Below are 27,922 nucleotides of genomic sequence, written 5' to 3' on the forward strand. Positions count from 1 at the left end.
TTTCAAAATTGTTGGGACGGTATGTTATTTTTATTATTGATAATTGCATCACTACATAATTATAAAATTATAATTATAAAAAATTGCATTATTGGGTTTTTGACCTATGATCGAAGCCAGCTCTGTGCTATATTTGCTGTATTGTTACATTTGTACCCAGCGCTTTCCCACTCATGGCAGGCTCTATGCGGCGGGCAATGGAGGGTTAAGTGACTTGCCCAGAGTCACAAGGAGCTCTGGGCAAGTCACTTAACCCTCCATTGCCCGCCGCATAGAGCCTGCCATGAGTGGGAAAGCGCTGGGTACAAATGTAACAATACAGCAAATATAGCACAGAGCTGGCTTCGATCATAGGTCAAAAACCCAATAATGCAATTTTTTATAATTATAATTTTATAATTATGTAGTGATGCAATTATCAATAATAAAAATAACATACCGTCCCAACAATTTTGAAACTTTGTAAGGGGTCTCATTTTTATACTTCAGCGTTAAAGAAGCACAGGCATCTGAGGTCTTTTCCCAATTTTTGTTAACAACTCTTACATCTGTAGTGGTAGCCACAGTTAATGTTATTCTCCCACTTTTTTTCCCACTTGTTTTCTTGGATTGTTATTATTGATATTTGACCATCTGCTTCTTAGAACTATGCATGATAAGTGGGTTGGGTTACAAATATTTCAAATAAATAAATATGTAGCTTTCTGGTACTGTGGAGATCAAAACTATACTCCATATTACAAATACATTTTTTGCAGACTTTTATACTGTGCTAGTTTTGCACCTTTTCTAATTGAAACAATTAAACTTGCCTTCCAGTGAAAGGAGAGTGAAAGCCTGTTGCTGTGCTGGGTTTTCATAGCCATCTCCCCCCCACCACCAAAAAATAATAATAATAGCAGCATTCTGTTTGTTATAAATGAAAAACTACTGTTGACTATAGACCAATTAATTTGAAAACCTTCTGTCCACAGGCCTTTGAAGACATATATATTGAACAGAAGAGAACAATAAAAATCATGCTAGAATATGCCGATAAGGTCTTCACCTATATCTTCATTCTGGAAATGCTTCTGAAGTGGGTGGCATATGGATTTGCAAAATATTTCACCAATGCCTGGTGCTGGCTTGATTTCCTTATTGTTGATGTGGGTATTCTTTAAATTTCATTGCTTAAACCTTTTACAAGTTTGTTTATACGTAGTACGTTCCTGTTTTCCATAAGCAGTTCTTCATTGAGAGAAAATACTACAAGTGGCCATGAATGCAAATTATACAGAATTCAGCAGTGTTAGTCAAGCTTAGAAGCTTATTCAGTTGTGCCCCATTGTGCATGGAAATGATTCTGTGGGTCTTTTACTAAAGTGCAGTAAAATTTTGCAGTTATTGCATGGTAATTGCCCAAATTATCACACTGTTAGTGGTGTTCCCGGCGTGTCAATTCATGAACAGATACATTATAGATAATGCAAATAAATGTAATACCATGTACCATTAAGTGATCTGCATTATCTGCTGAAGTAACAATTAATGCACAGTAAATTACTGTGTGTTACCTGCAAATCCTCACGCTATTCAACACTACTATGCAGTTAATATTGAAATTATCATGCACTAAGTGTCAAGCAGTCATGTGCTGATAGGGCACACTAATTCTTGTGTTAACTGCTTAACACACTTTCCCCTGGATTCTGTATATCGCACTGAGATTTTTGCATGGAAATTGAAGTGTATTCCACAACAATGCACATAACGTAGTTAGCAAGCTATTCAGCACTGATAATTGGATGTTAACAACCAATTATCAGCACTAATTGGCATTAATTAGAATTTACTCGCACTAATTGCTAAGCATATTTTAGTCGCATAGTTGAAATGTGGAAGTGGAATGGGCGGGTCATGGCCATTTCTAAAATCTATGTGCATTGTTATAGAACACACCTGCTCTGCGCCTAATTTAGGTATCAGGATTTATACCAGGTTTTACTTGATGTAATTGACCGTGACTAAATTTAGTCGCATGGATCAGCGCTCGGCATATTCAATAAACTGCGTGGAAATTTAGGCATATTCTATAAAGTATGCCTAAATTAAAGTGCACTTTATAGAATATACCTAAGCGAATTTTATTTCGCGACAAAATTTTAGGCATGATATATAGAATATTGTCCTTTAAGAGAAGGATGATGTTTGTTAGTAGGAGTGAATTAATTGGTAGTGTTGTGTCAGTGGAATAATTACCATTTTAACAGAGCTAGTTCTTTACTCTGTGTGCCAGAAACCAAAGATGTTTACTAATTACCTTTTCAATTTCAGCAGACAACAGAAAAGATGCTATGTAACCATTTTAAAGTGAACACAATTATAATTTTTTGCTGAAATTCTGATTTCTTCTTGCTTATTTTAATTGACCAAAAGTTGCCTTGAAGCTAGCTAATATTTTGCTATAAATGTTTTGCTATGTATATAAATCAGTCATGTTTAAGGTTTTGTATACAGATGCATCAACTGAACATCTTTGCCATCTGTTCCATTCTCTAATTATATTGCCAAAAATGCATATTTATTATGTACAAAAGCTGAGAAGTCAGTGCATGTGTTAGTTCTACACATACCTTGATTATTTTAAGAAATGTTTCCTAGATTGTCACTTCTTTTTGTAAATAACGGATTTTATAGATAATGCCTAAACATATTGAACATTATATACAGGGAGAACAATTTTAAAAGGTATTCTTGTGCATCAAACTTGGAATGAATACGTACATGGGTACATATGTGACTGTCTTTGGGAAAAGGTGACTAAAGTAGCAGATCCAAAATGGCTGATTTTTCATGCGAAAGTATAGCAAACAGGAAATGAACCTCTATGGAAAAGAAAGCCAAAACAGGGTGAAGTAGAGGTTAATCAAATAACGAACCACGATAAGTGGTGGGTGCTTGGATATTCTGCGTTTTACAGGCATCTTTTATCTTGCTGATACTACTGTTCCTACCAGCACCCTTGGACCGGCCATACAACCAGTTGCTCTAGCTCACAGAAAATACTGGTGTGACCCCTGAGGCAGGCGGCTCCATCTGCCGAAACTCAGCCCACGTTGGGTCCTTGTCCTGATGATTTGAATAAAAGTATTTTCAAGCAACATCTCCTGAGCTGGCTCGTCATTTGGTCAACCTCTATTTCACCCTGTTTTGATTTTTCATGAATCCATAAGCAGTCTGAAAACACTACATGTTTGAACTTCTGCAACTTTTGTTTTTCACTTAAAAGGATGGTTTTTGGGCTATTACCTCTCTTCATTCAACCCACCCCCTTTCCTCTGGTCTCTAGTGGCACCCTTCCACCCCTCCCCCTCACCCAGTTCAGCCAAGCTCACCTGCTGTACCTAACAGGAAAGGCAGGAGCCATGTCCAGTCGCTTATGCCTCATCTTGAAGAATTCCGGGACCTTGCCCTTTGCAGTGCATTCTAGGGATGCACTAGACGGTACCTGCCTTCCATATAAGGGATTTAATTTTTTTTCTATTTGAGAAAAGGGGGTTGAGTCAGGAAGGAGTGGGCCACTAGACTACCTGGGAAATCTTTTAATTGTGTGTGTGGGGGGGGGGGGGGTAGGGGGTTAGGTCTAGTCGTCAAGAGGGAGGGATCGCTAGATCACCAGGGGGGACTGATGCAGGAGAAGGGTGGTGGTGGTGTCTACCGACACCCACTCCTCTCAACCAACACTTCTACGCTGCCTGGGACCCTAGCATACATTTTCCTGTGGTAGCTGCGCAGCCAAAGCTTTTAGCTGGGATTATTTTATTATCTAGGAGCGTTGGGCCACAAAGCCGCAGTCTGATGCTCTCTGTTCCACAAGGAAAGGGTCCCTCACAGACTTTCCTGCACCCCCCCCCCCTGACTTCATCCCCCTTTCCCACACAGGGGCTACCTTCACAAATCATTGGTGTCTAGGGGGAGTCATCCTGGGGGTCTGGGGCGAGGGGGTCTTCAGCAGGAGTGATGCCCTGTGGCTTCTGCTTTGTACTGTGCCACTTTCAAAATGGCACCCCTAGCAGTAGTCTCACGTGACTACCGCTAAGGGTCATATTTTCATATAAGGACATTTTTCCTTATATGGAAATATGACCCCTGGCAGTAGTTGTGCCATTTTAAAGGTGGTGCAGCACAAGTCAGGAGCAATTGGGCATTGATCCTGCCAATCCCCCCTCTCCAGACATAAGGATGCCCTCCCTGGACCCCTGCAGACCCCCCTGGACTACCAATGATTTGTAAAGGTAGCTTCAGTGGGAGTGGGAGTTGAACTAGTTATGTGTAGAAAACTAAACTTAATTAAAAAACTACAACAGTCATCAAACCTTATAGTTTTATTTTATTTTTTAGTTGAATGTGTATTAAACGTTTTACACAAATAAATATACGACGAAGCTTAAAGCATCCAACACACAGTTTTCAGGGGAGGGAGGGCAGGGGCACAAGAGTAGGTGGGTGAGACTTATTATTGTTTTAAAGGGCAACAAAACACTTTGGGCATGACTAAAGGTCTTTTATCATAGTTACAGGATGGATGAAAAGCCTTAAGTGAATCAGAGCCTACTATATGCGGGAAAATGTGGGATACAAATGTAACAACTAAATAAATAAATAATTATCTTACATTTCCACTGGGGCAGACAGTCCCTATACAATGCTGGATAAAAGTGTAACAACCTTATAATTCAAATATTTTTATATTTGAATCTCACACCTCTAACTAGAAATGTATATGCTATTTATTATAAGATCATCTGATGTTAAAGAATTTAACACATTCTAATTTATGTTAATCTGTTACTAACTTTTATATTTTATTCAAATAAAAAAGGTGAGGTGCTAAATAGTGTTTTCCTTTCTTTTATCTGGTTATTGTTACACTACATAGACTGTAACAAGGGCTGCAACCTCCAGCATGTAAGAGTACTTCTGCCAGCCTCTTCTTTCTCAGCCCTTGCCACAAGGGACTTCTGACTGGATCTTCCTCCTCACCCCTTCCCCCTCCACGTACAGATCTCTTCCAGCACCTCTCCATCCTCAGCTCATAGTATTCTGGCTGTAGCAGTGGTATCAGAAGGAGAAACCCAGTAATCTCTATCTCCTTCTGATACCACCACATCTACTATAACATCCATGACAGAGATGACTCAGAGGCTTCAGGTTCGGTTGATAGGTAGTTTGGTGGGAAAGAGGTACTTTGTCGGTGGCTGTATTTGTTTTAAAGGGATCTCCTGCACCTCACTGTAGAGGTTGCTTTCCTTGGATGATGCAGGGTTTAGTTGTGACTATCTTACACTAGTCAGGATTTGTTCAGGGTTAGAGAGGGAGATCCCACTGACATTCAAAACAGAAGCATAGCCAGGTTTTGATGTCGGGGGGAATCAGACCTTTGGTAAAAATAGGCGCTGGTAGGTAGAAGGCTGGAAGGCCGATCTGCATAGGCACCATTTCATTCAAAATCTGGGGGAGCAACTGCTCCTTATGCATCCCACATAGCTATGCCTTTGATTAAGACGTGTCTGAATGAGCCATTGGTATGAATTTGGAATACAGCTAAAAATGCTCTTGGGTTTGCTCTACAAATTTAGACTAGGAGATACCATCCATTGTAAAACTCTTGAACACCTTGTTTTGTTGACAACAGACTAATATTCCTTATAGTACCCATGTAGTTTTTCATATTCATTACTAAAAATTCAATTCATTAAACATGTTTTGACCATATCCCTTTTTTTTTTGTATTCTTAAGGCACTAATAATTAGTTACTATTTTTTCTCTATAGACCTTGAAAGCACAATGGTTCTGTGGCTATTATCGGGATTTGAAGGCATAAAACCAATACCCAGATTGGCCAATAGTTCACATTCACCTATATTCTTTTTTGTAGGTTCCTTTTATTTTTTTGTGGCTTAGTTCTTCAAATTGAACTGAGTCTCCAGTGATACATGTGAAGGGTAAGGCACTTATAGTTTCTTGTGCCACCAGGTATCTATTTTCTCTATTTTAACTTCTGTAAGAGTTCTCTTCTAGGTCCCAGTAAGTGTTCCAGGAAAGAAGGAATCCATCTTGATTTTGTTTTTGAAAATCCTATGGTGTGTAATGCATCAGAATGTATGTACTGAAAACTCTGAAAAACCAATGAAAGTTATCATGTTTTTGTTTCTGTAGGTCTCTTTGATTAGCTTAATAGCTAATGCCCTGGGCTACTCAGAACTAGGTGCCATTAAGTCCCTTAGGACACTAAGAGCATTGAGACCCCTAAGAGCCCTGTCACGATTTGAAGGGATGAGGGTAAGACAAAATGAAAGCCTGAAACTGCATGCATAGAAATATATCATGCATGTAAAAACAAACATAAGGAATGAAAAATCCATGCAGAGATGCTGTATTATCCTCTTACCTATTGTCTATCACTAACATATGAAGTAGAATGCTTCAGCACTTCACCTAAAACCATACGCTATCACACATCAGCTTTGCTCATTTTAGGTTGTTATAGTTCTTAGCAAGCATAAAATTCTTTAATGTTTTCAGTGCATGATTGTATTGTCAATTTTAGTAGTAGTGAAATAAATATGAACTATTTCTATATAATTGACTTCTGATGTGTGTTACTAAAATACATGTATGACTAAATGTAAATCTAGAAAATCCTGCTTAATGCAATAGAAATCTTAAAATAACTTCTAGTTAAAATTTCAGATACTTGTATTTAATTCAAAATATTTTTTGTGTTTAGAACTGTTTTATCTGCTGACTGACATACAACTTACATGAAATACTACTAAATAGTTTTTGTGTAAATAAATTCATCTCAAATAATAATTACATTAAGATGCCAGTTTTCTGAAATAATAATCATGAATACCAACCTACAGACTTAGAGGTCCTTTTACTAAAACTTAGTGCAGGCTACATGCCTATTTTATATCTACAGGCTTCTTAGAAGTTAGCGCATGCTAAGCTTTAGTAAAAGGTCTCTTTAGTAATTAGTAACTTTAAAATTACTAATTACTAAGGTTTGTTAACCGGTTATTGCATTTAGGGCCCCTTTTACCAAGAAGGGAGTCCCTGACGAGCACTTGGCCGACTTTACTTGGTCCCTTTTTTCTTGTGACCAAGCTTCAAAAACGGTGCCCGAACTGACCAGATGACCACTGGAGGGAATCGGGAATGACCTCCCCTTACTCCCCCAGTGGTCACCAACCCCTTCCCACCATAAAAAATGTATTTAAATTTTTTGCCAGCCTCAAATGTCATACCCAATTCCCTGACAGCAGTATGCAGGTCCCTGGAGCAGTTTTAGTGGGTGCAGTGCACTTCAGGCAGGCGGACCCAGGCCTATCCCCCCCCCTACCTGTTACACTTGTGGTGGTAAATTTGAGCTCTCCAAATTCCACAAGAAACCCACTGTACCTACATGTAGGTGCCCCCTTCACCCCTTAGGGTTATGGTAGTGGTGTACAGTTGTAGGGAGTGGGTTTTGGGGGCTCAGCACCCAAGGCAAGGGAGCTATGCACCTGGGAGCAATTTGTGAAGTCCACTGCAGTGCCCCCTAGGGTGCCCGGTTGGTGTCCTGGCATGTGATGGGGACCAGTGCACTACGGATTCTGGCTCCTTCCATGACCAAATGCCTTGGATTTGGTTGTTTTTGAGATGGGTGTCCTCAGTTTCCATTATGGCTGAAAACCAGGGATGAACATCTCTTAAGGTCGACCATCTCAACATTTAGGTTGACCATCTCTAAGGTTGACCTAAATGTTGAGATTTGGGCATCCCCGACCGTATTATCGAAACGAAAGATGGACATCCATCTTGTTTCAATAATACGGGTTTCCCTGCAGGAAAACTCCAACACAATCTTCTTTTTTCAAAGTCCCTCTTTGCCTTCCTTATAAACGCTTTGCAGTTGACTTGACATTCCTTATGCTGTTTCTTATTATTTTCAGTCGGTTCCTTTTTCCATTTTCTGAAGGATTTTCTTTTAGCTCTAATAGCTTCCTTCACTTCACTTTTTAGCCATTCCGGCTGTCGTTTTGATCTTTCTCCCTCCTTTTTTAATACATGGAATATATTTGGCCTGGACTTCCAGGATGGTATTTTTCAAAAGCATCCATGCCTGATGTAAATTTTTGACCCTCACAGCAACTCCTTTAAGGTTTTTATTCACCGTTCTCATTTTATCATAGTCTCCTTTTAACGCTAATGTATTGGATTTCCTGTTTATACTTACTCCAATGCTAATATCAAATCTGATCATATTATGATCACTATTATCAAGCGGCCCCATCACCATTAGTGCACGCACCAGATCATGGGCTTTACTAAGGACTAGGTCTACAATTTTTCCTTCTGTTGTCAGTTCCTATACCAGCTGCCATATAAAGCAGTCCTTGATTTTGTCAAGGAAATTTACCTCCCTAGCATGCCCTGGTGTTACATTTACCCAGTCAATATCAGGGTAATTGAAATCACCCATTATTATCGTGTTGCTCAGTTTATTAGCCTCCCTAATTTTTGATAACATTTCTACATCTGTCTGTTCATCCTGGCCAGGCGGACGGCAGTACACTCCTATCACTATCCTTTACCCCTTTACACATGGAATTTCAATCCATAGGAATTCCAAGATGTGATTTGTTTCCTGCAAAATTTTCAGTCTGTTTTATTCAAGGCCCTCCTTAACATACAATGCTACCCCTCCATCAATTCGATCCACCCTATCACTATGATATACTGTGTACCCTGGTATGACAGTGTCCCACTGGTTATCCTCCTTCCACCAGGTCTCAGAGATGCCTATTATATCTAATGTTTCATTTAGTGCAATATATTCTAACTCTTCCATCTTATTTCTTAGGCTTCTGTCATTCTCATATAGACATTTCAAACCATGTTTGTTGTTCCTATTTACATCATGCTCAATACTTGATAGTATTAATTTGCAATCTTTTGTCTGATTTTTATTTAAGGACACCTGATCTACTATGGTCTCTTTTGCAACCTCACTATCGGGATACCCTATCTTCCGTGTTTTGGTGATATCTTTAAAAGATACCTTATTCCGAACCAAGAACCATACTTGAGCTATGCTTTAGTAAAAAAAACTCCCTTAGTATTTAAATTGCCCACTGACAATTTGTCCCACTGACCATGCGGTGATCCAGAGTACAGCGATTGGATTTTAGTTTAATCTCTTGTATGTATTTGCCTATAAGACTAATCTCTATGTATGGTTGTTTCCTTTCTTATCAGTATAATGTTGCAAAATTTCTAGTTAACTGCTTTGACCTTGCTTTTGTAAAGATGGTATATAAAATGAAGAATAAACATCTCAAAAGCACTGTCTCAGTGCTAAAACTGGGGCAAAAGCATGAGTGTCTAATATCCAATTTTTGATACTGAGATAGTCCTGTAATTGCATCCCCACCACCATAGTAATAAAATATGAAGGGAGGCATCATTGCCACATCAGAAGACCACCAATCTGCTGACAACCCCTCCAGTGCTCTGGTTACCTCTTCAGAAATAGAAAGTTTGCATTCTAAAATAACATGAAAACCATGTGGGGGGGGGGGGGTCCTTTAAAGTTATCTGCAGCAGGGCTCATAGGAATAAAATGGGTCCTTTAGCAAATGTGTGCTTACCTTCAGTAAAGCACCCCTTAAGCAGTTACCGTGTGATTATTTTTTCCTTAAAATGTGTTTCTTCCACTGCCAGAAAAAAGAGCTCAAACAGAGATGGATGTCACTAAGCAATAGTTGATGAACAGCTCACTGAATAAAGATAATGAACAGCAAGAAGCTCAACAAACATTACCTCATTGAAAGATGAATTTAAAAATCTGAATATTCAGAAAACTGAAATGATGCTCTAAAAAGGCACTTCTAGAACAAGACACCTGGTAGGGGCCTATTCTATAAAGGAATGTAGGTGCATACTTTCTCTTGCAGAATGCTAGCCTTACTAGGTGTATATTTGCTTAAAAATTAGGTATGAGCAATTACACTAGCCATAGAGCTGGTGTGTTAGAGCCTAATTGCCCCCCCCCCCCCCCCCCGCGCATAGTATCTAGAATTTCTTTCCTTCCTCCTCCTCCATGTTCTCCAGCATCTTTATTCTTTCTCCCCTCTCCCAGATAAAGGTATTGATTTTCGTACCCCACTCCCAACCAAGGGGCGGTAATACTGCAGTCTAAATAATAATAAAACAGGCTTCAAAACCAGCCAGTATAGGGCTTTAAGCATCTGCTGGCTGCTGCCCCCTCCAAACTTCCTGTTTTTGAGGGAGAGAAAGCTGGCAGGCCTTAAGCATGCACAGATGCTTGAGGTCCTGCGCTGGCTAGTACATTCTGTTATGCAGATTGTAGCATTGCCACTCTGGGGAAGGGAGGTAAGGAAATCAACACCTCTCGGAGGAGGGGGAAAGAAACCATACGCTGGGAGGGGGGATGGAGAGAAATGCTGGACACCATGAAGGGGGTGGGATGGAAATCAACACCTCACAGGGGAGGAAAGGTAGAAAAATTTGGGGGCGGGGGGGGGTGCCTTAGCACCAGTGATTCCTCTCGTTCTGATCCCTTGGAGGCTTATTTTCAAAGCACTTAGCCTCCCAAAGTTCCATAGAAACCTATGGAACTTAGCCTCCCAAAGTGCTTTGAAAATATGCCTCTTGGTGTCCTTGTCATTTTATTCACCTTGATATACTGCTTTAATCACAAATAGTCCCAAAGAAATTTTCAACCTAAGCTATAAAATATAATTTAAACATACAATGAACTGGAATCCAGTAACTCCAGAGGAATAACTCAAAGAAGTGAAAAAGCCTCTGGATATGCTTTCGAAATGTTGTCTTAGAAAGTTTTCTATACAGCATTTGAAAATTGGGACAATATGGGATCCTGGAGATCAATGTTGGTATTCATAAGGTGTGGGCTACAAGGGTCTTAGGGGTGGTCTTGAATTAAGAGGGAGTATGGAGGCTCAAAAGGTATTGTAGACCTGGGAAGATAGGGGAGGAGACTCAATGGCCATCATGTTGTGGGGGTTTTTTTTTTTGGGGGGGGGGCAGAAACACACTTTTCTATGGCATATCCATGCCATGAAATTCATTTATATTTTCTGCATGAGGTAGGCCTTGTAAATCCTATAAGTATCACTGTTTTAGGTTCATTATGAGTTGATTAGTGACATTTCAGACAGAAGAGCAAAAGTTGGGTAGAGTGAAAACTTAGGGGTCCTTTTACTAAAGTGTAGCATGTGCTAACAGACATTAGGGTGCACTAAGGGGCCCTTTTACTAAGCTGCGTAGGTGCCTACGCACACGCAATGCTTGCCAAATTGGAGTTACTGCCCGGTTACCGTGTTGCCCTTACGGTAATTTCAGTTTTGGCGTGCATCCGCTACGTGTGTCTGAAAAATATTTTTTATTTTCTGGCACGCACAGCAGCTATGCGCGTCAAGTGGCATTTGATGCGCATAGATCATTACCACCCAGAGACCTTACTGCTAGGTCAATGGCTTGCGGTAAGGTCTCAGACCCAAAATGAACGCGTGGCAATTTTCATTTTGCCGCACGTCCGTTGTTGGCAAAAAAGGGCATTTTTTTGTAGGTGCTCTAAAAAATAATTCTGTGTGCGCCCAAAACATGCGTCTACACTACCACAGGCCATTGTTCAGCGCACTTTAGTAAAAGGATCATTAAGTGCCACATGGCCCATAAGTATAAAATACGATGCATAGATTTCGCACGTGCTAAACTTTAGTAAAAGGACCCTTTATTTTACTAAGAAACAATTACCCTCTTCTGGACAGGGTACTATGACCTTCCCAAATGTAGCCAGACCTGCTCAGTTGAGAAGAAAAGCCTCTCTACAGCTAAAGCCTAAGGTTTTGGCTGTGCTTCTTTCTATCTTACGATTCCCTATGGGAATAACCAGTATGTTTTCTCACCTTGAGAATATTTTAGTTGATAAACCTTTAACTCAGAATGAGGTTGAATTGGATTCTGTTAATTGGGAGCCCTTTTTCAAAGCGGCGATAAGCCCACCAATCTGGAGCTACCACCGTCTCAACGTGGGTACTAGTGGTAGTTCCACCCACAGTGTGCGGCATTTCCAGCAGGACCACCAAGAGAAATATGAAAAAAATGTAAATTAAATAGTAAGATATGTGTGGAAGGGATTGAGATCAATAATAAATGAACTGACTTTGCCACATAGGGAGGTTAGACTCATGGGCATCGGCCAGGCAGTTGGTTGGGGGAAGGGTTTGGGGCATTGAGGAGGGGGAAGGGAGGCAGGTAGGAAAGAAGAGACTGGGGACTTAGAGGGGTCATAGGTAGGTCTAAGCAGGTTAGAACAGGGAAAAGAAAATGGGACTTAGAGACGGGGAAGGGTAGCTACAGTTAGAAAGGAGGGGAAGTCTAAGATGCAGTGTTAAGGTGGGTGGAGACTTATGGCATACCTAGGTTGGCTGTCACCCCCCCCCCCCCCCCCCCCCCCCCCCAGGCACAATACCCACCTTCCCCTCCTCCAAAGCTCATCATCCTCCAAAGCGCATCATCTTCACCACCTGAGAGTGCATGGAGCAGTCACGCGGCTGTCAGCTCCGCCGGTCCCATTCCCCGGAAGAGGAAATAATGTCAGCGGGGGCAGGGAACCGGCAGAGCCAACAGCTCTGTACACCCTCTTGCTGCCTGCACCCATGGTGGATTGCCTTGCCCTTGGTACACTAGAGGTGGAGATTAGGAGCATGAAGAGTGACATTTGCAAGGTTGCAATCACCATTTTGCCTGCCACTCCATCAGCTCTGTTTTGAATGCATAGCATGGCAAACTTGACGACACTGTTGGGGTCCTTTTACTATGGTGTGCTAATGGATTTAATACGTGCCAATGATTAGCGTGCACTAAGTGATAAGACGCCCATTTTATTCCTATGCACATCTTATCATTTAGCACACACTAAATCTGTTAGCGCAACTTAGTAAAAGGTCCCCTGTTGATTTTCTTTTTGAATATGGGATAAATTTGTGGAAATATTCTGTGTGGCTTGAGGACCCTGATTGAGTCAAGCCAATTTCATGGGGTTGTGGGCACAAACCAGAAATGAAAACTTACCCATCTTAGATTTTTTTAGGTGATGTAATTACTGTATTAAAATGCATTCAAACATAAAACTGCCTGGTCTTTAAAACTCTGTTTCAAGAAACACCACTTATGTATATTAATATTTTTTCGACTTTGCTCTACCGTTTTGCATTTGTCAAATGCAAAAGATTCAGCTTTGTCACTGTCCCATTAACTCAAATCGTTCAAACTCAGATAAAATATGCAAAGGACCATCCATATGATACAATATAAAATGCACAGATTTTGATTTTAGATCCCTGTTTGCTGCATATTAGTTTATTCACTGAGCTGTTCTCCTTTATCCTTTGCTTCATAACAATGACAGAACTGATAGTGATACAACATCATGATGGGAGGCCATGTTAGTCTGTAGTAGTGAATATGACGGAGACTGGTAGCACATTATAGATTAACAGATTATTTGAGCATAAAAGTCCATTCAATTGCATCTGACAATGTGGGCTCTTTTTTCTTGGGACCCTTAAGCCTCCTGAAACCTTTTATCCTTATAAGGTGCCACCAGTCAGTGGCGTAGTAAGGGAGGATGGCACTCCCGCCCCCTTACTATGTTACTGTTTTCCTCTGCTCCCCCCCCCCCCCCCCCGGGCACACCACAAACCTGAACTGGCGGGGTCCACAAACCCTGCCAGCAGAAGCCCAAGCCCTCCTGCCCACACACTGAGTCATCCACCCCCCCAACACACACACACACACAGTGCTGTTTTTTTTGTACAAATGAGCATACAAGAGGGAAACCAGCCCCCCCCCCCCCCGCCGTGCCTTTGCAAGAACTTTGCATGTGTGTGGGGGGGGGGGGGTGAACCTCCCTTGTGCATGCTTGGTTGTACAAAAACCCAGCACAACATAGGCAGGAGAGCGTCTGCTGACGGGGATTGGGGACCTCTGCCAACCAAGCATCTCAGTTTTTTTTTTTGGGGGGGGGGGTTGGCATCTGCTGTTCCCCTGCCAAGAGGGCACCTGGGGCAATCCATCATCCCCCACTCTCCCCGTGCTACGCCACTGTCCTCTGTCACTGTGGAGACAAATTATCAATGTGGGCTACTGTTAAGATGTGTTATTTTACTATTAATCCGTTATTAGTAACTTGGTCTCATTGCATAAAATGGGACCTGTGCTAAAATAGCATGAGCTCGTGGTAAAATAACATATCTTAAAAGTAACCCATGTTGATATCCTCCCCCCCCCCCCCCCTTAAACTGACAGTATAGAGTTTGATATACCCTAGAGTACAATTATCCCACTATTTTCAACGTACAAATCCAAATGTAGAATACTCCTAATTTATTATAGACCACAAAGAGCATTTTCATGTAGCATCTACTACAAATAGTACTTTTCTTCCAAGGATAATTACATTTTTGTAGGAATTGTGCACATTACACATGAATGTTTAATAACTTGTATGTCAGTCTCAGATAATGACTATTGCCTCCTAAAACTTATAAATTTTATTTTTATGTTTCATGTTTTGGCAAAATCTGCTTTAGATTTAAGCATTACTGCTGCATACTGTATGTGTCTGAAGTAAGAGAATTCTACAGTAAGGTATGATACACATTGTATCACATTTTTTTGTGAATAAACATTTTTGTTTAAAGTCAGGCAAAGCAATAAGGAACTTTGAGGTATACTCAAAGTCATTTCTTAATTTACTGATTACATAGTAGATTGTGTTTTCTAGAGAATAAAACTAGTTGAAAAAAAAAACAACAACCTTGACATTAATTGGATTTGAATTCCACATTGACATTATGGTTATTTGTTTTACTCTTGCTGGTTTATATTTGCATCAGGGGTGAAATTGTATGGGAAAACATGCAACATGTAAATCTTTGATTTTTAATTATTAAAACATTAACGTTAATCTTAATGCATGTCTTTGTGTGAAAAGGCATAGAAAAGCATGGTACATGGTGCTTGGTCTCAGTACTGCAGAAATTAATGGCAGACAGAGAACAACTTAAAAAATATATTGTTAAAGTTGCACTTTCAACTTTGCATGCTTTAGGCACATTTCTGGCTGACTGCTTTAAGTATACCCTATATTTCAAACTTCCAGTCCAAGTTATCAGCATACTTGTGAAAGTTTAAAGAAAAACTGCAAATGATTTCCATTAGAGCACAGTTTAACTAATTTTATAGCCTTTTTGAACTATTTTTCAGTACTTTACACTGAACTAAATTTTCAAAGCATAAAAAAATATGTATTATTACATGTTTAAACCATTACAAAGGGTGAGCTCTCTCTAAATTGGTGAGAGGGACATGATTTGCTTCCCATTTCTCCATGGTGGACTCTAATTCTCCTTTCATATCTCACAATCTTTACATTTTGGCTAGCTAATGGTTTTCTTGCTGTATCTAGATATATCATCTCAAAAACAAACATTTCAGTTAACTGTGAATGTTGCATGATGAACATGGAAAAGAGAGATAGTATATGAAGTTGTGAATAAACATATGGATAAAGGTGAACTGGTTAATATAATATATCTGCATTTTCAGAAGGCATTCAATAAAGTCCCTTATTTGAGAGAATCTTCAGGAAATTAAAAATTCATAGGATAGGAAACACTGTCTCACATTGACCCCGAGATTCTATATAGCACAACTCAAGTTGTATTCTGGATTTGCTCATGCAACCTAATTAGTGAACAAGGCAATCAGTGCTGATAATTGCCACTTAATCATTGACACTAATTGTCATTAATTAGAATTTACGTGCAGAACTGTCTAAGCATACTCTATAACATGATGTGCATAAATTCAAAGTCACATAGTTGAAAAGGGGGCATGGCCATGGTCGTGGAATGGGCAGGTCATGGGCATTTCTAAAATCTATGCACGTGATCATAGAATACAACCTGTCTGCACGTAATTTAGGCATCGGCATTTACACCAAGTTTTACTTGGCATAACTTCCCGTAACTAAATTTAGTTATGCAGATGGGTGCGTGGTGTATTCTATAAACTGCATGGAAATTTAGGCATATTCTACAAAGTACGCCTAAACTTAGGTGTACTTTATAGAATACACCTAGGCGTATTTCATTTCATCGCCGATTTTTTTTAGGCATGATATATAGAATCTAGTCCTGAATGGGTAACTGGATAAAAGATAGGAAAGTGGAGGGATATGCATTTGTTAGCTTGCATTTGGTTTGCTTAGGCACCTTAAAATTTTAATGTGCACAAAGGGGCCTTTTCACTAAGGCGCCGTAGGCCTAATGTGGGCCTGCTGTGTGCTGAAAGAGCAATACCGCTGAGGCATCCCATGGTAGTTTTATGGATAGCGCACATTAATCTCGCACTGGAAATATATATTTTTTCTAGCACGGGAGGCATGCCCATGGGTGAGAGTAGGCGTGCCTGCACTAATCGGGTAGCACAGGTACATTACTATGTGCTACCCGATTAGCATGGGAGATCCTACTGCCTCCTAAATAGGTGGTGGTAAGGGCTCCTATGCTAATGGCCACGTGCTAATGGAGAAATTAGCACGTGGCCATTACAAAAAAAAATATGACAAGGTAGCCATTTTACTGCCAAGCTAAAAGTGGTTGCAGCTCGCAGAAAACCTTCACGCTGACAACAGTGCCAGGCCTTTTAACTGTGGCCTGGTAAAAAAGACCTCAAAATCGATTGTATGCACTTAAACCTACTAATTAACATCTACACAATCACTTTGCACGTGTTGAAAACTTCTAATATGCATATAATGAATGTGTGAAACATGAAAACAAGTTCAAAGAGATGGACATAAGGAAAGCAATCCTAACTATATGTATATGCCACCCAGGAAATTGATCTTGAAGTCACTGTGGATACTACATTGAAATCCTCAGCTCAGTGTGTAGCAGCAATCAAAAAGCAAACAGATTGTTAGCGATTATTCAGAAAGAAATGGAGAATACACCTGAGAACATAATACTTCTGTATAGATTTATGATGTGATTGCATCTAATTATTGTGTGCAGTTTTGGCATTCTCAATCTATCTCCTAGTTCCTGCTCTACCCACCTCAATGGGAGACATGCCAGAGGGCTGTGGAGTCTGGGGACCTCAGTCTGAATTCAGAGCCTCCAAATTCCAGGAGGGAGATTTCAGTCAAGTCCTGGATTTCTGACAACCTTATCCTGTTGCAATATGGGGCCTCATTTCTATGAACAGATCAGAGGACAGCAGTTCCCAAACTGCTTTGGGATGTAAGTTTAAAACCAGAACTGGCCAGAAACGTCTCCCTCTTGGAATTGGGTAATTTGGCAGCTATGTGAATTGTTGCTTTGTCATGGAGTGAACATTATCAGTTCTGGGTGATGTGAACAGTTGGTGGGTCTCTTTAGATTTACACCCCCTCAACAGTGTAGGCAAGTTAAACACATACATTTTGAAAATGGAAAATATGTTGGTAATAGCCTCTCCTATTTTAAACTCCCCCCAAGAATGCTTCCTTTTAAGGCCTATAAGCTTGTACTTCCTGACTATCTGTCCCCCTTCACCATCCCATACTGTCTGGTCCGTCTTCCCATTCTCCAAATGACCACTGCCTGGTTTTACCTGGTCCTAAGTTAGCACAATTAGAATCCACTAGACATTGCACCTTCTTCTTCGCAGCCCCCTCCCATTGGAATGCATTTCCTGTACCCATTCACGCAGAGACCTCATTTAAGACCTTTAAAGCAGTTCTAAAGGCCTGGTTCTTTACCAGGCCTTTAGTTCACCTGGCACATAGCAGCTTTAGGATCAGATGCTGCATCTCTTCTTTGTCCCCTGCGCTGTTCCTCCTCCCCTATCCCACTCTGGTCCCCTCCCTCAGTTCTCACATCCTCACCCCCCCCCCCCTCCAGTTCCCCATCTCCCTTCTTTTTCTCTCATATGTACCTAATCCTCTGTATGCTTGTTACTCTTTCCTGTCAAATATTGTAGTTCCTTTCTGTTTTCTGACAATTTTCTCCGATTTATTCTAGAGTGATAGGAGTGAATGCATCTTAAATTTCATTTACAGGTATTCCATTTTCACTATACTCTTCAAAAGAATTTACTGAAGACCACCGTTTATCAATGTTAAAAATTCATATTGAATTTTATCAATGTTTAACTCTAAATAATCATCAAGTTCAATTGAATATGTCTCTACACTAACCCCAAAATGAGATGACTTACCAATCAATTAATTAACTATATGAAATAAATTCCAGGCTTCATTGAAGTACATCTTTTACAAGCTCCCCCTCCCCCCTTCTTATCACAGAAGAATCTGCAAGGCAATCTAGATTGCACTGAAACTGTTCATACAGCAACAACTAGAGGTTTGAAGAACACCTTGCAGCTTTAATTGAACCTTTTTGTGCCAACATATAATCCTCTATTTTCCAGCTTTGTTGATGCAGATATACTCTAGGCTGAGAAGTTTATCGTTTATTAGAGCTTGATATACTGCTTATCTGGTGTACAGGTCAGGATGGTTTACAATTCTGAGAGGTTCTTCCAAAGCAGCCTTTGAGATCTTTTCAGTGTTGGAAACAATTAGGCTTTTCGTTTCAAGAACGCAATTCAAGTTAACGTTCTATTCCTATCTCTAATTATAACTAATAAAATTAATGAAGCAGAGTTTGTTCAGTCTTGTAGTTAAAATTTTAGGCATTAAAAAAACCTTGACCTTTTCTAATGCAAATTTGGCTCAGTATGATTTCACATTACACATTCCTGTTAAAATTAATGTAAAATACTCCTTGCCCACTGACAGTGGCTTTCCCCTCTGCCCTTCTAGCAGAATATTGCCATTACTCAACCATTACTAACAACTTCAAAACCTTTCAGGTTAACACATCAATTTGTAATTAACATTAGGAAATAATTAAGTACATCACTGAAACAATGAACACAGATAGCCAGGACAGTCGTGACACATAGGGGAAGTGGTATTCCAATCAATACATACTCATACACATCAGAAGTTCCAGACACTGATACAAGTGATATGAAAAAGTTTCCCCCCTCCTGATTTTCCCTATTATTGCATATATGTCACACTATGGAGGAGGGGAGGAGCAATTCTATTAAGGCTGCTAAAATTTAGGCACTGAAAATCTGTGTGCTAAGATAATATTCTATTCTGGGCATCCAGATTCCATTATAGAATAGAGCCTAAGCTGGCATTTGGACACCAATGTTAAGGTACCAACACGTACTCCAGGGGCGGACTGAGAGTGATCTGGGACCCTGGGCTGTGAGGGTAATCTGGGCTCCCTACCACCACTGCACTGCCGCTCCCCTCCCACACAGCACAGTCCCTGGAGCCTCAGTGGGCTTTTCCCGGTCCTACCTTGAAGGGTTCTAGTTGTTTCGGGAGCAGAAAAGAATCAGAGAAGGGACTCTGAAATCAGCAGACAAAAGGACAGTCAGTCATACCCCTCTCCCATTATCAGTACCTCAATACCTTCTCTCATGCACTCTCCCCTTCCCTCCTGCATCACATCTATCGCTTGTTCTCCATTTGTCACCTTCCCAAAACTCCTCATTACTCAATCTTCCCTTGAATCCCCTCAACCTCAATGAAATTATATGGAAATACTCCTAAAACAAATAGGAGGAAATATTTTTTTCACTCAACAAATAGTTGAGCTCTGCAACTCATTGCTGGAGGATGTGGTAGCAGTGGTTACCATATCTGGGTTTTAAAATGTTTTGGACAAGTTCCTGGAGGAAAAGTCCATAGTCTGCTATTAAGTTAGACATGGGGGAAGCCACTGTTTGCCCTGGAATTGCTAACATGGGATGTTGCTACTATTTTGGTTTCTGCCAGGTACTTGTTACCTGGATTGGCCATTGTTGGAAGCAGGATACTGGGCTAGGTGAACCATTTGGTCTGACCCTGTATGGCTGTTCTTAACTTCCTGTACCTCCCAATCTTTTGGCAACAGGAGGTGCCTATCATTAGCTGCAGGAGGAGACACAATCCCAGCTGCTTCTGGGCATAGTAGAGGCACTGATCTTCCAGTCAGAGCCTTCCTTAGTGCTTCTAGCCCAGCATGTCCACTTTGAAATATATGGTTCAAAGACGAAATGTCAGCAATGAGGGAGGACATGCCTAGATGCACAGTGCCCCTGCTATGTATAGGAGCAGTCAGGATCATGTAGAGTATGGAAAAATGCAGCAGCTACCATTAGTTCTAACGCTCTGGACTTTGGTTTCCACAGGAATTCTTTGAGTATCAGAAAAAGTCCACAGAAGGGGACAGATCTTGTAAACCTTTCTGTGGCCATGGCATTTTGGGAATCTCTGGGCCCTGATAAAAAGCTTCATAATAATAATCTGAAAGGGAATGGGGTGGAGGGAATATGGAATGTTGATGGGTGATCAATAAGAGGTAATATCATTTTATGACACATTATGCATTAGAAAGATCAGATCTTTGTTAAATCCTTTCATGTCAGTTCCAAAGTGACTGATTATTTTAGCAGTAAAAGCCATATGTGTCTGAGTTATTTAAAAGCTTCATTTGAGCGTCCTGATCATTGATACAGTGGTATGATTCCAAAAAACGTTCCTCCCCTGGAGTTTTCAACTGTGTCACCTTGATCTGCTGTGTGGTGTGTGAATGTATGTCAATATGAGTTGTTCCTTGTCTTTAACATCTGGCCATTTTCACCAATGTAGCAGTTTTCTTCAGATTTTCTGAAGTGAATAATATATACTACATTAGAAGAACAGAATAGGTTGCATGAATTTTTCATGTAGGATAAAGATTAGCATGGATAGGATAAAGATTAGCATGGATCAAGAGTTGCCTTCCATTCATGCTAATCTTTATCTGAGCCATATATCCCTTTATACTTTGAATTAGGCAGGTGACCAATCCATGAGTCTTGATGACCTTTCTAAGTTGATTGACCTAGGACTGCTCAATTCTTGGTAGCAAGTCTGCTAGCTGATAGAAACATTAGAATTAGATTGGCCAGAATTAACATCAATCACCACTGGAGTGGGGGGGGTGGGGTGTAGTCAGTTAATGATTCTGTAAGTCAGTTAAGAGAGTATGTGTATTAACTTGTACTTTATCCTGTCTAGATATTATTTCAGGACATGTTTAGAATACAGCATTCTTTCCGTAAGGTTCAAGGCTCTGGACATAGCATTGGAAGAGCTATTTCTTCAATGATTTGGAAACTGAGTTCACCATGAGAAGAAAAGTTAGAACAATCCTTAGAATCTTTCTTTAAAAACATGGCCCAGAGGATAAGGTCTTTAATTCACTCTCACATCTTTTGCTGACCAAATCTAACGAAGAATATTTCCTTACTGATCAAAGTTACTGCAAAATTGACCCTAGGAACTGAAAGTAATAAAATCAATGTTAGGCAACTATTGAGTCTATACCCTGTGAGTTCTGATCATTTACCATCACCCTCCTATTTAAAGGCATAATCTATGATTTTGACAGCTTTAGCAATCATTTAGATTAATGCCATAATATATAGAGATAAATCCTCCCATAACAAAAGACTGAAGTTTGAAATGAACAATGTGATGAACCAACTAAACACATTTGCTAAGGATTTTCAACATTAGGTGCAAAGTTAAGGAAAATCCTTGTTGAATAGAGTCCATAGTGCAAAACTGTGTTGCTGTGCTATGTTAAAATGATCACCGATTCATGAAAATATGTCTGTGTACATTAATTCTTGTGATTGAAAATATTTCATATAATAAACATTACTCATTATCCTTTTCCTATTATCTTTATAAAGAATGTTAGTTCTTCAGTTGTTTGTGTTCTTTGTAGGTTTCGATACCTTGATATCACAACCTGCATAGAATCGAGTTTTGTCCAAGATGATACCATACTCGTTCTTTGAGGGCTGTAACCAAATGGTTATAATTCATGTTTACTTTTAACATGTATCTTGTTTTTAGAATCTACAATTTCTGCTTTCTTTTTAGCAGTATCAGATTTTCTTTCCTGTTTTTTACTTTTTGGTTTTCTCCTTTTCATCGTTTAGTCGCTTTATTTTGTTATTTCATCAGCTACACACATTGCTTTAGCAGTTTCTCTCTGACTTGATCCACTAAAAGGGCGATTCTGTAAATGTGCTTGTGTAGTCACATGCACATGTGCACATAAGTAGTGAGATAATTGGCAATATGCACATATGTATACTACATGCTATATAAAGTAGCATGTAAGTGCATTAGCAGATAAATTTATGGGGGCATACACATGGACAGAGCATGGGTTGGACATTGGCGTGTGTCCCATTTATGCAGGTAACTTACAGCCTACTGTTAATACTTGTGCAAGATAGCACATAGATGCAGTGGCGATCCTAGGTCGGCTGCCACCCGGGGCGGCTCGCCGGTGCGCACCCCCCCCCCCCCCCGAGGTACAGCTGCATCTGTCCCCCCCAGGGTGCAGCACAACACACCCCCCCCCCCGACGCAATCACACCCCCTCCCTGGCGCATCAAGCCCCCCCCCCCCCCCCCCGGCACATTCTTGGCTGCTGGAGGGTGCAGAGAGCAGCCACATGCCTGTCGGCTTCACTGGCTCCCTGCTCCCTCTGCCCCAGAACAGGAAGTAACCTGTTCCGGGGCAGAGGGAGCAGGGAACCAGCGGAGCCGACAGGCACGCGGCTGCTCTCTGCACCCTCCAGCAGCATGCACCCACGGCGGACCGCCCCCACTGCCCCGCCCTTGCTACGCCACTGCATACAGTAGATGTCCCAGTTACATTGTCATTGACGTGGTGTAAGTGAGCACAGCTAACTTTGGGGGTCTTTAATAAAGGTGCGCTAGCGTTTTTAGCATGCACTAACCATGTAGATGCCCATAATATTCCTATGGGCATGTACACAGCACATGCAAATTTTTAGCACCTTTGTAAAAGACCCCCAAAGTTAGGTGTGCTCACTTACACCAAGTCAATGACAATGTAAATGGGATGTCTAAGTTCTATCTGCCACATGTATTACCAGTAGTCTGTAAGTTACCTGCATAAATGGGACACACGCCAACGTCCAACCCATGCTCTTTCCATGTGCTAAAAATACTAGTGCACCTTTGTAAAAGGGGCCCTTTGTGTGCACAAATGCGGGTTTATGCCTGTATTTTATAATGGCATCTGTGTGCACAGCTACTGTTATAAAATTGTCGCTCAGGGCGAGCCACCTGACCACCTAACACATGGTGCTCAGTTATAGAATTACCCTCTTAGGCTGTTCTTCCATTCTGTGTCTATGGGGGAAAAAAACTTAGTGAATCAGGTCTTGAAAGATTTTCCATTAGGTTGCAGTTTTCATCATTGTTTTTACAAATATAGGATAAATATTATGTAAAGAATGTGCTATATCTGTATTTGTAATTGTATTCTTTTCTTTAATTTTTAAACTAGGTGGTTGTGAATGCCCTTATAGGAGCAATTCCATCCATCATGAATGTGCTTCTGGTTTGTCTTATATTCTGGCTAATTTTCAGTATAATGGGCGTAAATCTCTTTTCTGGCAAGTACTACCACTGCGTTAACACTACCACTGGTGAAATGTTTGACTATAATGAAATTAACAATGAAACCCAGTGTTTTGAATTAATCCACCGCAATGAGAGCGCCCGATGGAAAAACGTGAAAGTAAACTTTGATAATGTGGGATTTGGATATCTTGCTCTGCTTCAAGTAGTAAGTGACCATTTTTATAAGTATTTTAATGCTTAACTGAAATTGCATTTCAAGAAAAGCTACAGGATGGTTTCCAATGTTGCCTTCACTAAACTGTGGTCCTATGGCAGACTGTGTGATGTCAAATATGAAAACAAAAGAGATCTTAAGGAAAATATAGAACAAAATTCTTTATTCGGTCTTCTGAATGAGGCACCTTAAGAATTTGGACTTCAGTTTTTGTTACTACTATTACTCGTTTCTACAGCACAGCAGCTGCCTTGTCTGAAAGTTTTCTCTTAACTCCCTGGGGTTTCAGTTCAATTGGAATCAGCTTTTATTGGCACTCTGAAATAAAAAAGGAGTTTGAAACCAAGAATTCCAAATGTTACACTGTTGAACTGAACAGTGTTGATATTTATATGAAGTCATTTTGACACATATATGGCAATATAGGCATGTAATTGGCCCATAAAATAGCACCAGATGTATATGAAGTTGCATAAACGTGTGTAATTTTATTGTGGGTGTTGCCAGGAGAGTGACTGGGGGGAGCATGGTTGGCATTCATAAGTACATACATAGATTGTAAAATACGATAATCTACATATGTACTAGCAAACTTTACATGTGAATATTTGCACCTGCTCAACAGTAGTTGTAAATGTCCACACTTGCATTTAGGGGTGGTTTTTGCCTCTTGAACTAGTATTTGAGCATGTCCCAAACTGGACATCTCAGTTCTGATGTCTATGTTCTCTGTAAAATGGGACTCTGTGTTTCTGTCATGACTTTGAGTGGGAATGGACAACAAGAGTACAAATGTTGACTGTGATCTTGAATCCTGCCCATTGTTATTTCTTGGTTGGCTAAGTGACCAGGATTTACAGTAGGTTTTGCACCCTTTGTTAGATCAATATCTTCCCAGAATCTGTGACTTGTATTCCTTAGGGATTTCCCTTATAAATATTAGGCAGATCTGACCCTACTTAACCAGGTATACATTGGAGCATAATATCAGGGCTGATCCGTCAGCCTCAATCTTCTCCGTGATCCAGGTAGGGCCCATCAGGTAGAGTGTATTGCATCATGATCAGAAACATCTTTAGAACAGCCTATAAAAATCAGGATGAAATAACAAATTTGCCAGTACATAATGAACTTTGTGTTTTACCCCAGTTGCTCTAGATTATGTTGATATACTGTAGATATACATAATGAGCAATAAACTCATACTGGAGTTTAAAATTAAGGTGAGGTTTAAAATGAAGGTTAAAAAACACAATGTTTTTCATTGCTTATAACTATATGGTAGCTGTATTAGACAAAGTGCTAAAATCTTTTCTTTTACATTAGTAGTGCTTATCTCTTAAAACAGAATCCAAAAATGTCCTTTCTAGTACTTCACCATATTTATGTAATATATTTAATTCTATTTATTGATCACTGTGGAGCTAGTGTGCATTGTTTGGAAATATCACGGACAAGCACTTTTCTATGAAAATGAACAGCCTTACATTCTTGATAACATGTTTATATTTGATCTAGTCATGGTGTATAATTTTATATTTTTACATAGAAATTAAGCAGATATTTTGTTCACAGGCCACATTTAAAGGATGGATGGACATTATGTATGCAGCGGTTGATTCAAGAAAGGTTTGTACAATTACTTAAAGTTACTTGAGTGTGGTCTTCTGTAGCATGTGACTTAGAACAATGACAAACAAAAATCACTTCATAAACAATGAATGAAAAATAAATATTGGGATAGTCCACATTGAGGGGCATTTTCGAAAGAAATGTGTAAATCAGAATTTGGACATTTTACAAAGACGTCCAAATTCTAAACAGGAAAGAAGGTCATTTTTGAAAAATATGGACGTCTGTCTTTTGTGTTCGAAAATACTACGGACGTCCTGTGATTTGCTGACCTGAACATGTATACCCTGGAGGAAAGGAGGAATAGGGGTGATATGATACAGACGTTCAAATATTTGAAAGGTATTAATCCGCAAACAAATCTTTTCCAGAGATGGGAAGGCGGTAGAACGAGAGGACATGAAATGAGATTGAAGGGGGGCAGACTCAAAAAAGATGTCAGGAAGTATTTTTTCACAGAGAGAGTGGTGGATGCTTGGAATGCCCTCCCGCGGGAGGTGGTGGAGATGAAAACAGTAACGGAATTCAAACATGTGTGGGATATACATAAAGGAATCCTGTTCAGAAGGAATGGATCTTCAGGAGCGTAGCCGAAATTGGGTGGCGGAGCCGGTGGGGGGAAGAAGGATTGGTGGTGGGGAGGCGAGGATAGTGGTGGGCAGACTTATACGGTCTGTGCCAGAGCCAGTGGTGGGAGGCGGGACTGGTGGTGGGGAGGCGGGGAATAGTGCTGGGCAGACTTATACGGTCTGTGCCAGAGGCAGTGGTGGGAGGTGGGATTGGTGGTGGGGAGGCAGGGAATAGTGCTGGGCAGACTTATACAGTCTGTGCCCTGAAAAAGCCAGGTACAAATCAAGGTAAGGTATACACATATGAGTTTATCTTGTTGGGCAGACTGGATGGACCGTGCAGGTCTTTTTCTGCCGTCATCTACTATGTATGTTACTATGTATGAACGTTTTTTGATTTGGACGTCTTTGTTTTTCGGCCATTTTTGAAAAAAAATCATCCAAGTGTAAAATGTCCAAATTCAAGCCATTGGGACATAGGAGAAGCCAGCATTTTTAGTAGACTGGTCCCCTTGACATCCCAGGACAGCAGTAGGGCACCCTAGCAGTGTCTGCTAAGGCTCTTTAGGGAGCCTTCCTGGAGCATCAAGCCATGGCTTTGCGGCCTGATACTCCTGAGTTGTGTCCTTCATGTACTATGGGAGTCAGTACCCTGCAGTGTTGAAATACCACAGATTAATGACTCCTGCAGTAAATTAAGGTAAATAAAGCACATTAATAAATAGACCCTAAGAGGATCGTTTTATCATCTTCCAAATAAGTGAAAACTATGCGTGTACTTTTCACTGCCCAGACTTTGCAGGATTTTCAAAGTGAAAGTAGATGAATGCATTCTTTTCAATATTACCCCAGGAAACTTACCCACATACTTTTTACCTCCTCACTTGTGCAAACACTATTTTGGAGTTAGAATGTGTGCACAATTTTGAATATTCTAAAATATGAGTGTTGATCTAAATTCTATCCAAACCTGCCTTTGGGAATGTTCCCTGTAGAGTGGATAAAAGTATGTGTAATATGGCAGTGCATGCATAGTTTTAGCCTCATAGAGCAGTAGAAAAGCCCATTTTCATAGGTAAAGCATCGTTTTATACAAGGAAACAGTTTTAAAGATGAACATTTAATGTGGCAAAATTAATTTCTCTGAGGACAAGCAACATATTGATATCTTCACATGTGGATGGCGTTTTCCGATGGAGCTCCATGCAGGAACAGCTATCCAGCTTCATTAAAACTTTTCAAATAGTTCTACTACACATGCGTGCACCTTCCCACCTGTCACTGTCATGCAGGGCCTAGCAGGTAACCTTTTTTCTGCGGAGCTTAACAGTTGCACTTTCTGGTGCTCCCCTCAACTCGCATCCTGTGATCATTTTGAGGCATTTTTCTGCCATATTTCATGTTTTTCAGTGAGTAAGTCCTGTCACAGTTGTGTGATGTATTTTTTCCATTAGCCCCTGTAGTTGAGTTTTTTTGTATTTTTCTTAAATTTCCTTTCTTTTTTCATCGGCTGGATTCTGCCCTTAGTAGACCTTGGGCACCTGGTCATAGCTTTCATCACTGAGTCATTTGATTTTGCTGCAGCTGTTTTTCCAGACGTGCCAGAAAAATATCCCAGTGGCTTTAAGATGTGTTCCAGGTGCAGCAGGACCATACCCATAACAGATACTCCTGGTGCCTGCAGTGCTTGGAGCCCCAATCAGGGGCTTAGCCACGGGTGGGCTTTTGCCCAAGGCCCACCCAGGAATGGTGCACTTGACGGCCCCAACAACCAATACCACATCCCTAGCTGACTCGCTCCCTTCCCTCCGCTCCCACTCCCGTCCGGCAAGTCCTTCAATTCTTTTTTTGTCT

General features: G+C 40.5%; 1 protein-coding gene across 1 annotated transcript in view; it reads left to right on the top strand.

Moving 5' to 3' along the window:
- The window catches only part of LOC115474187 (sodium channel protein type 2 subunit alpha-like), a 335,664-nt gene that overhangs the window by 270,005 nt on the left and 37,737 nt on the right, over positions 1–27,922 (top strand). Inside the window, 4 exon segments of the mRNA XM_030209540.1 lie at positions 975–1,148; positions 6,203–6,325; positions 23,577–23,858; positions 25,443–25,496. Of these exon segments, the coding sequence (XP_030065400.1) occupies positions 975–1,148; positions 6,203–6,325; positions 23,577–23,858; positions 25,443–25,496 (633 nt within the window).

Source organism: Microcaecilia unicolor, chromosome 7, assembly GCF_901765095.1.
Source record: "Microcaecilia unicolor chromosome 7, aMicUni1.1, whole genome shotgun sequence".
NCBI classification, from domain to species: Eukaryota; Metazoa; Chordata; class Amphibia; order Gymnophiona; family Siphonopidae; genus Microcaecilia; species Microcaecilia unicolor.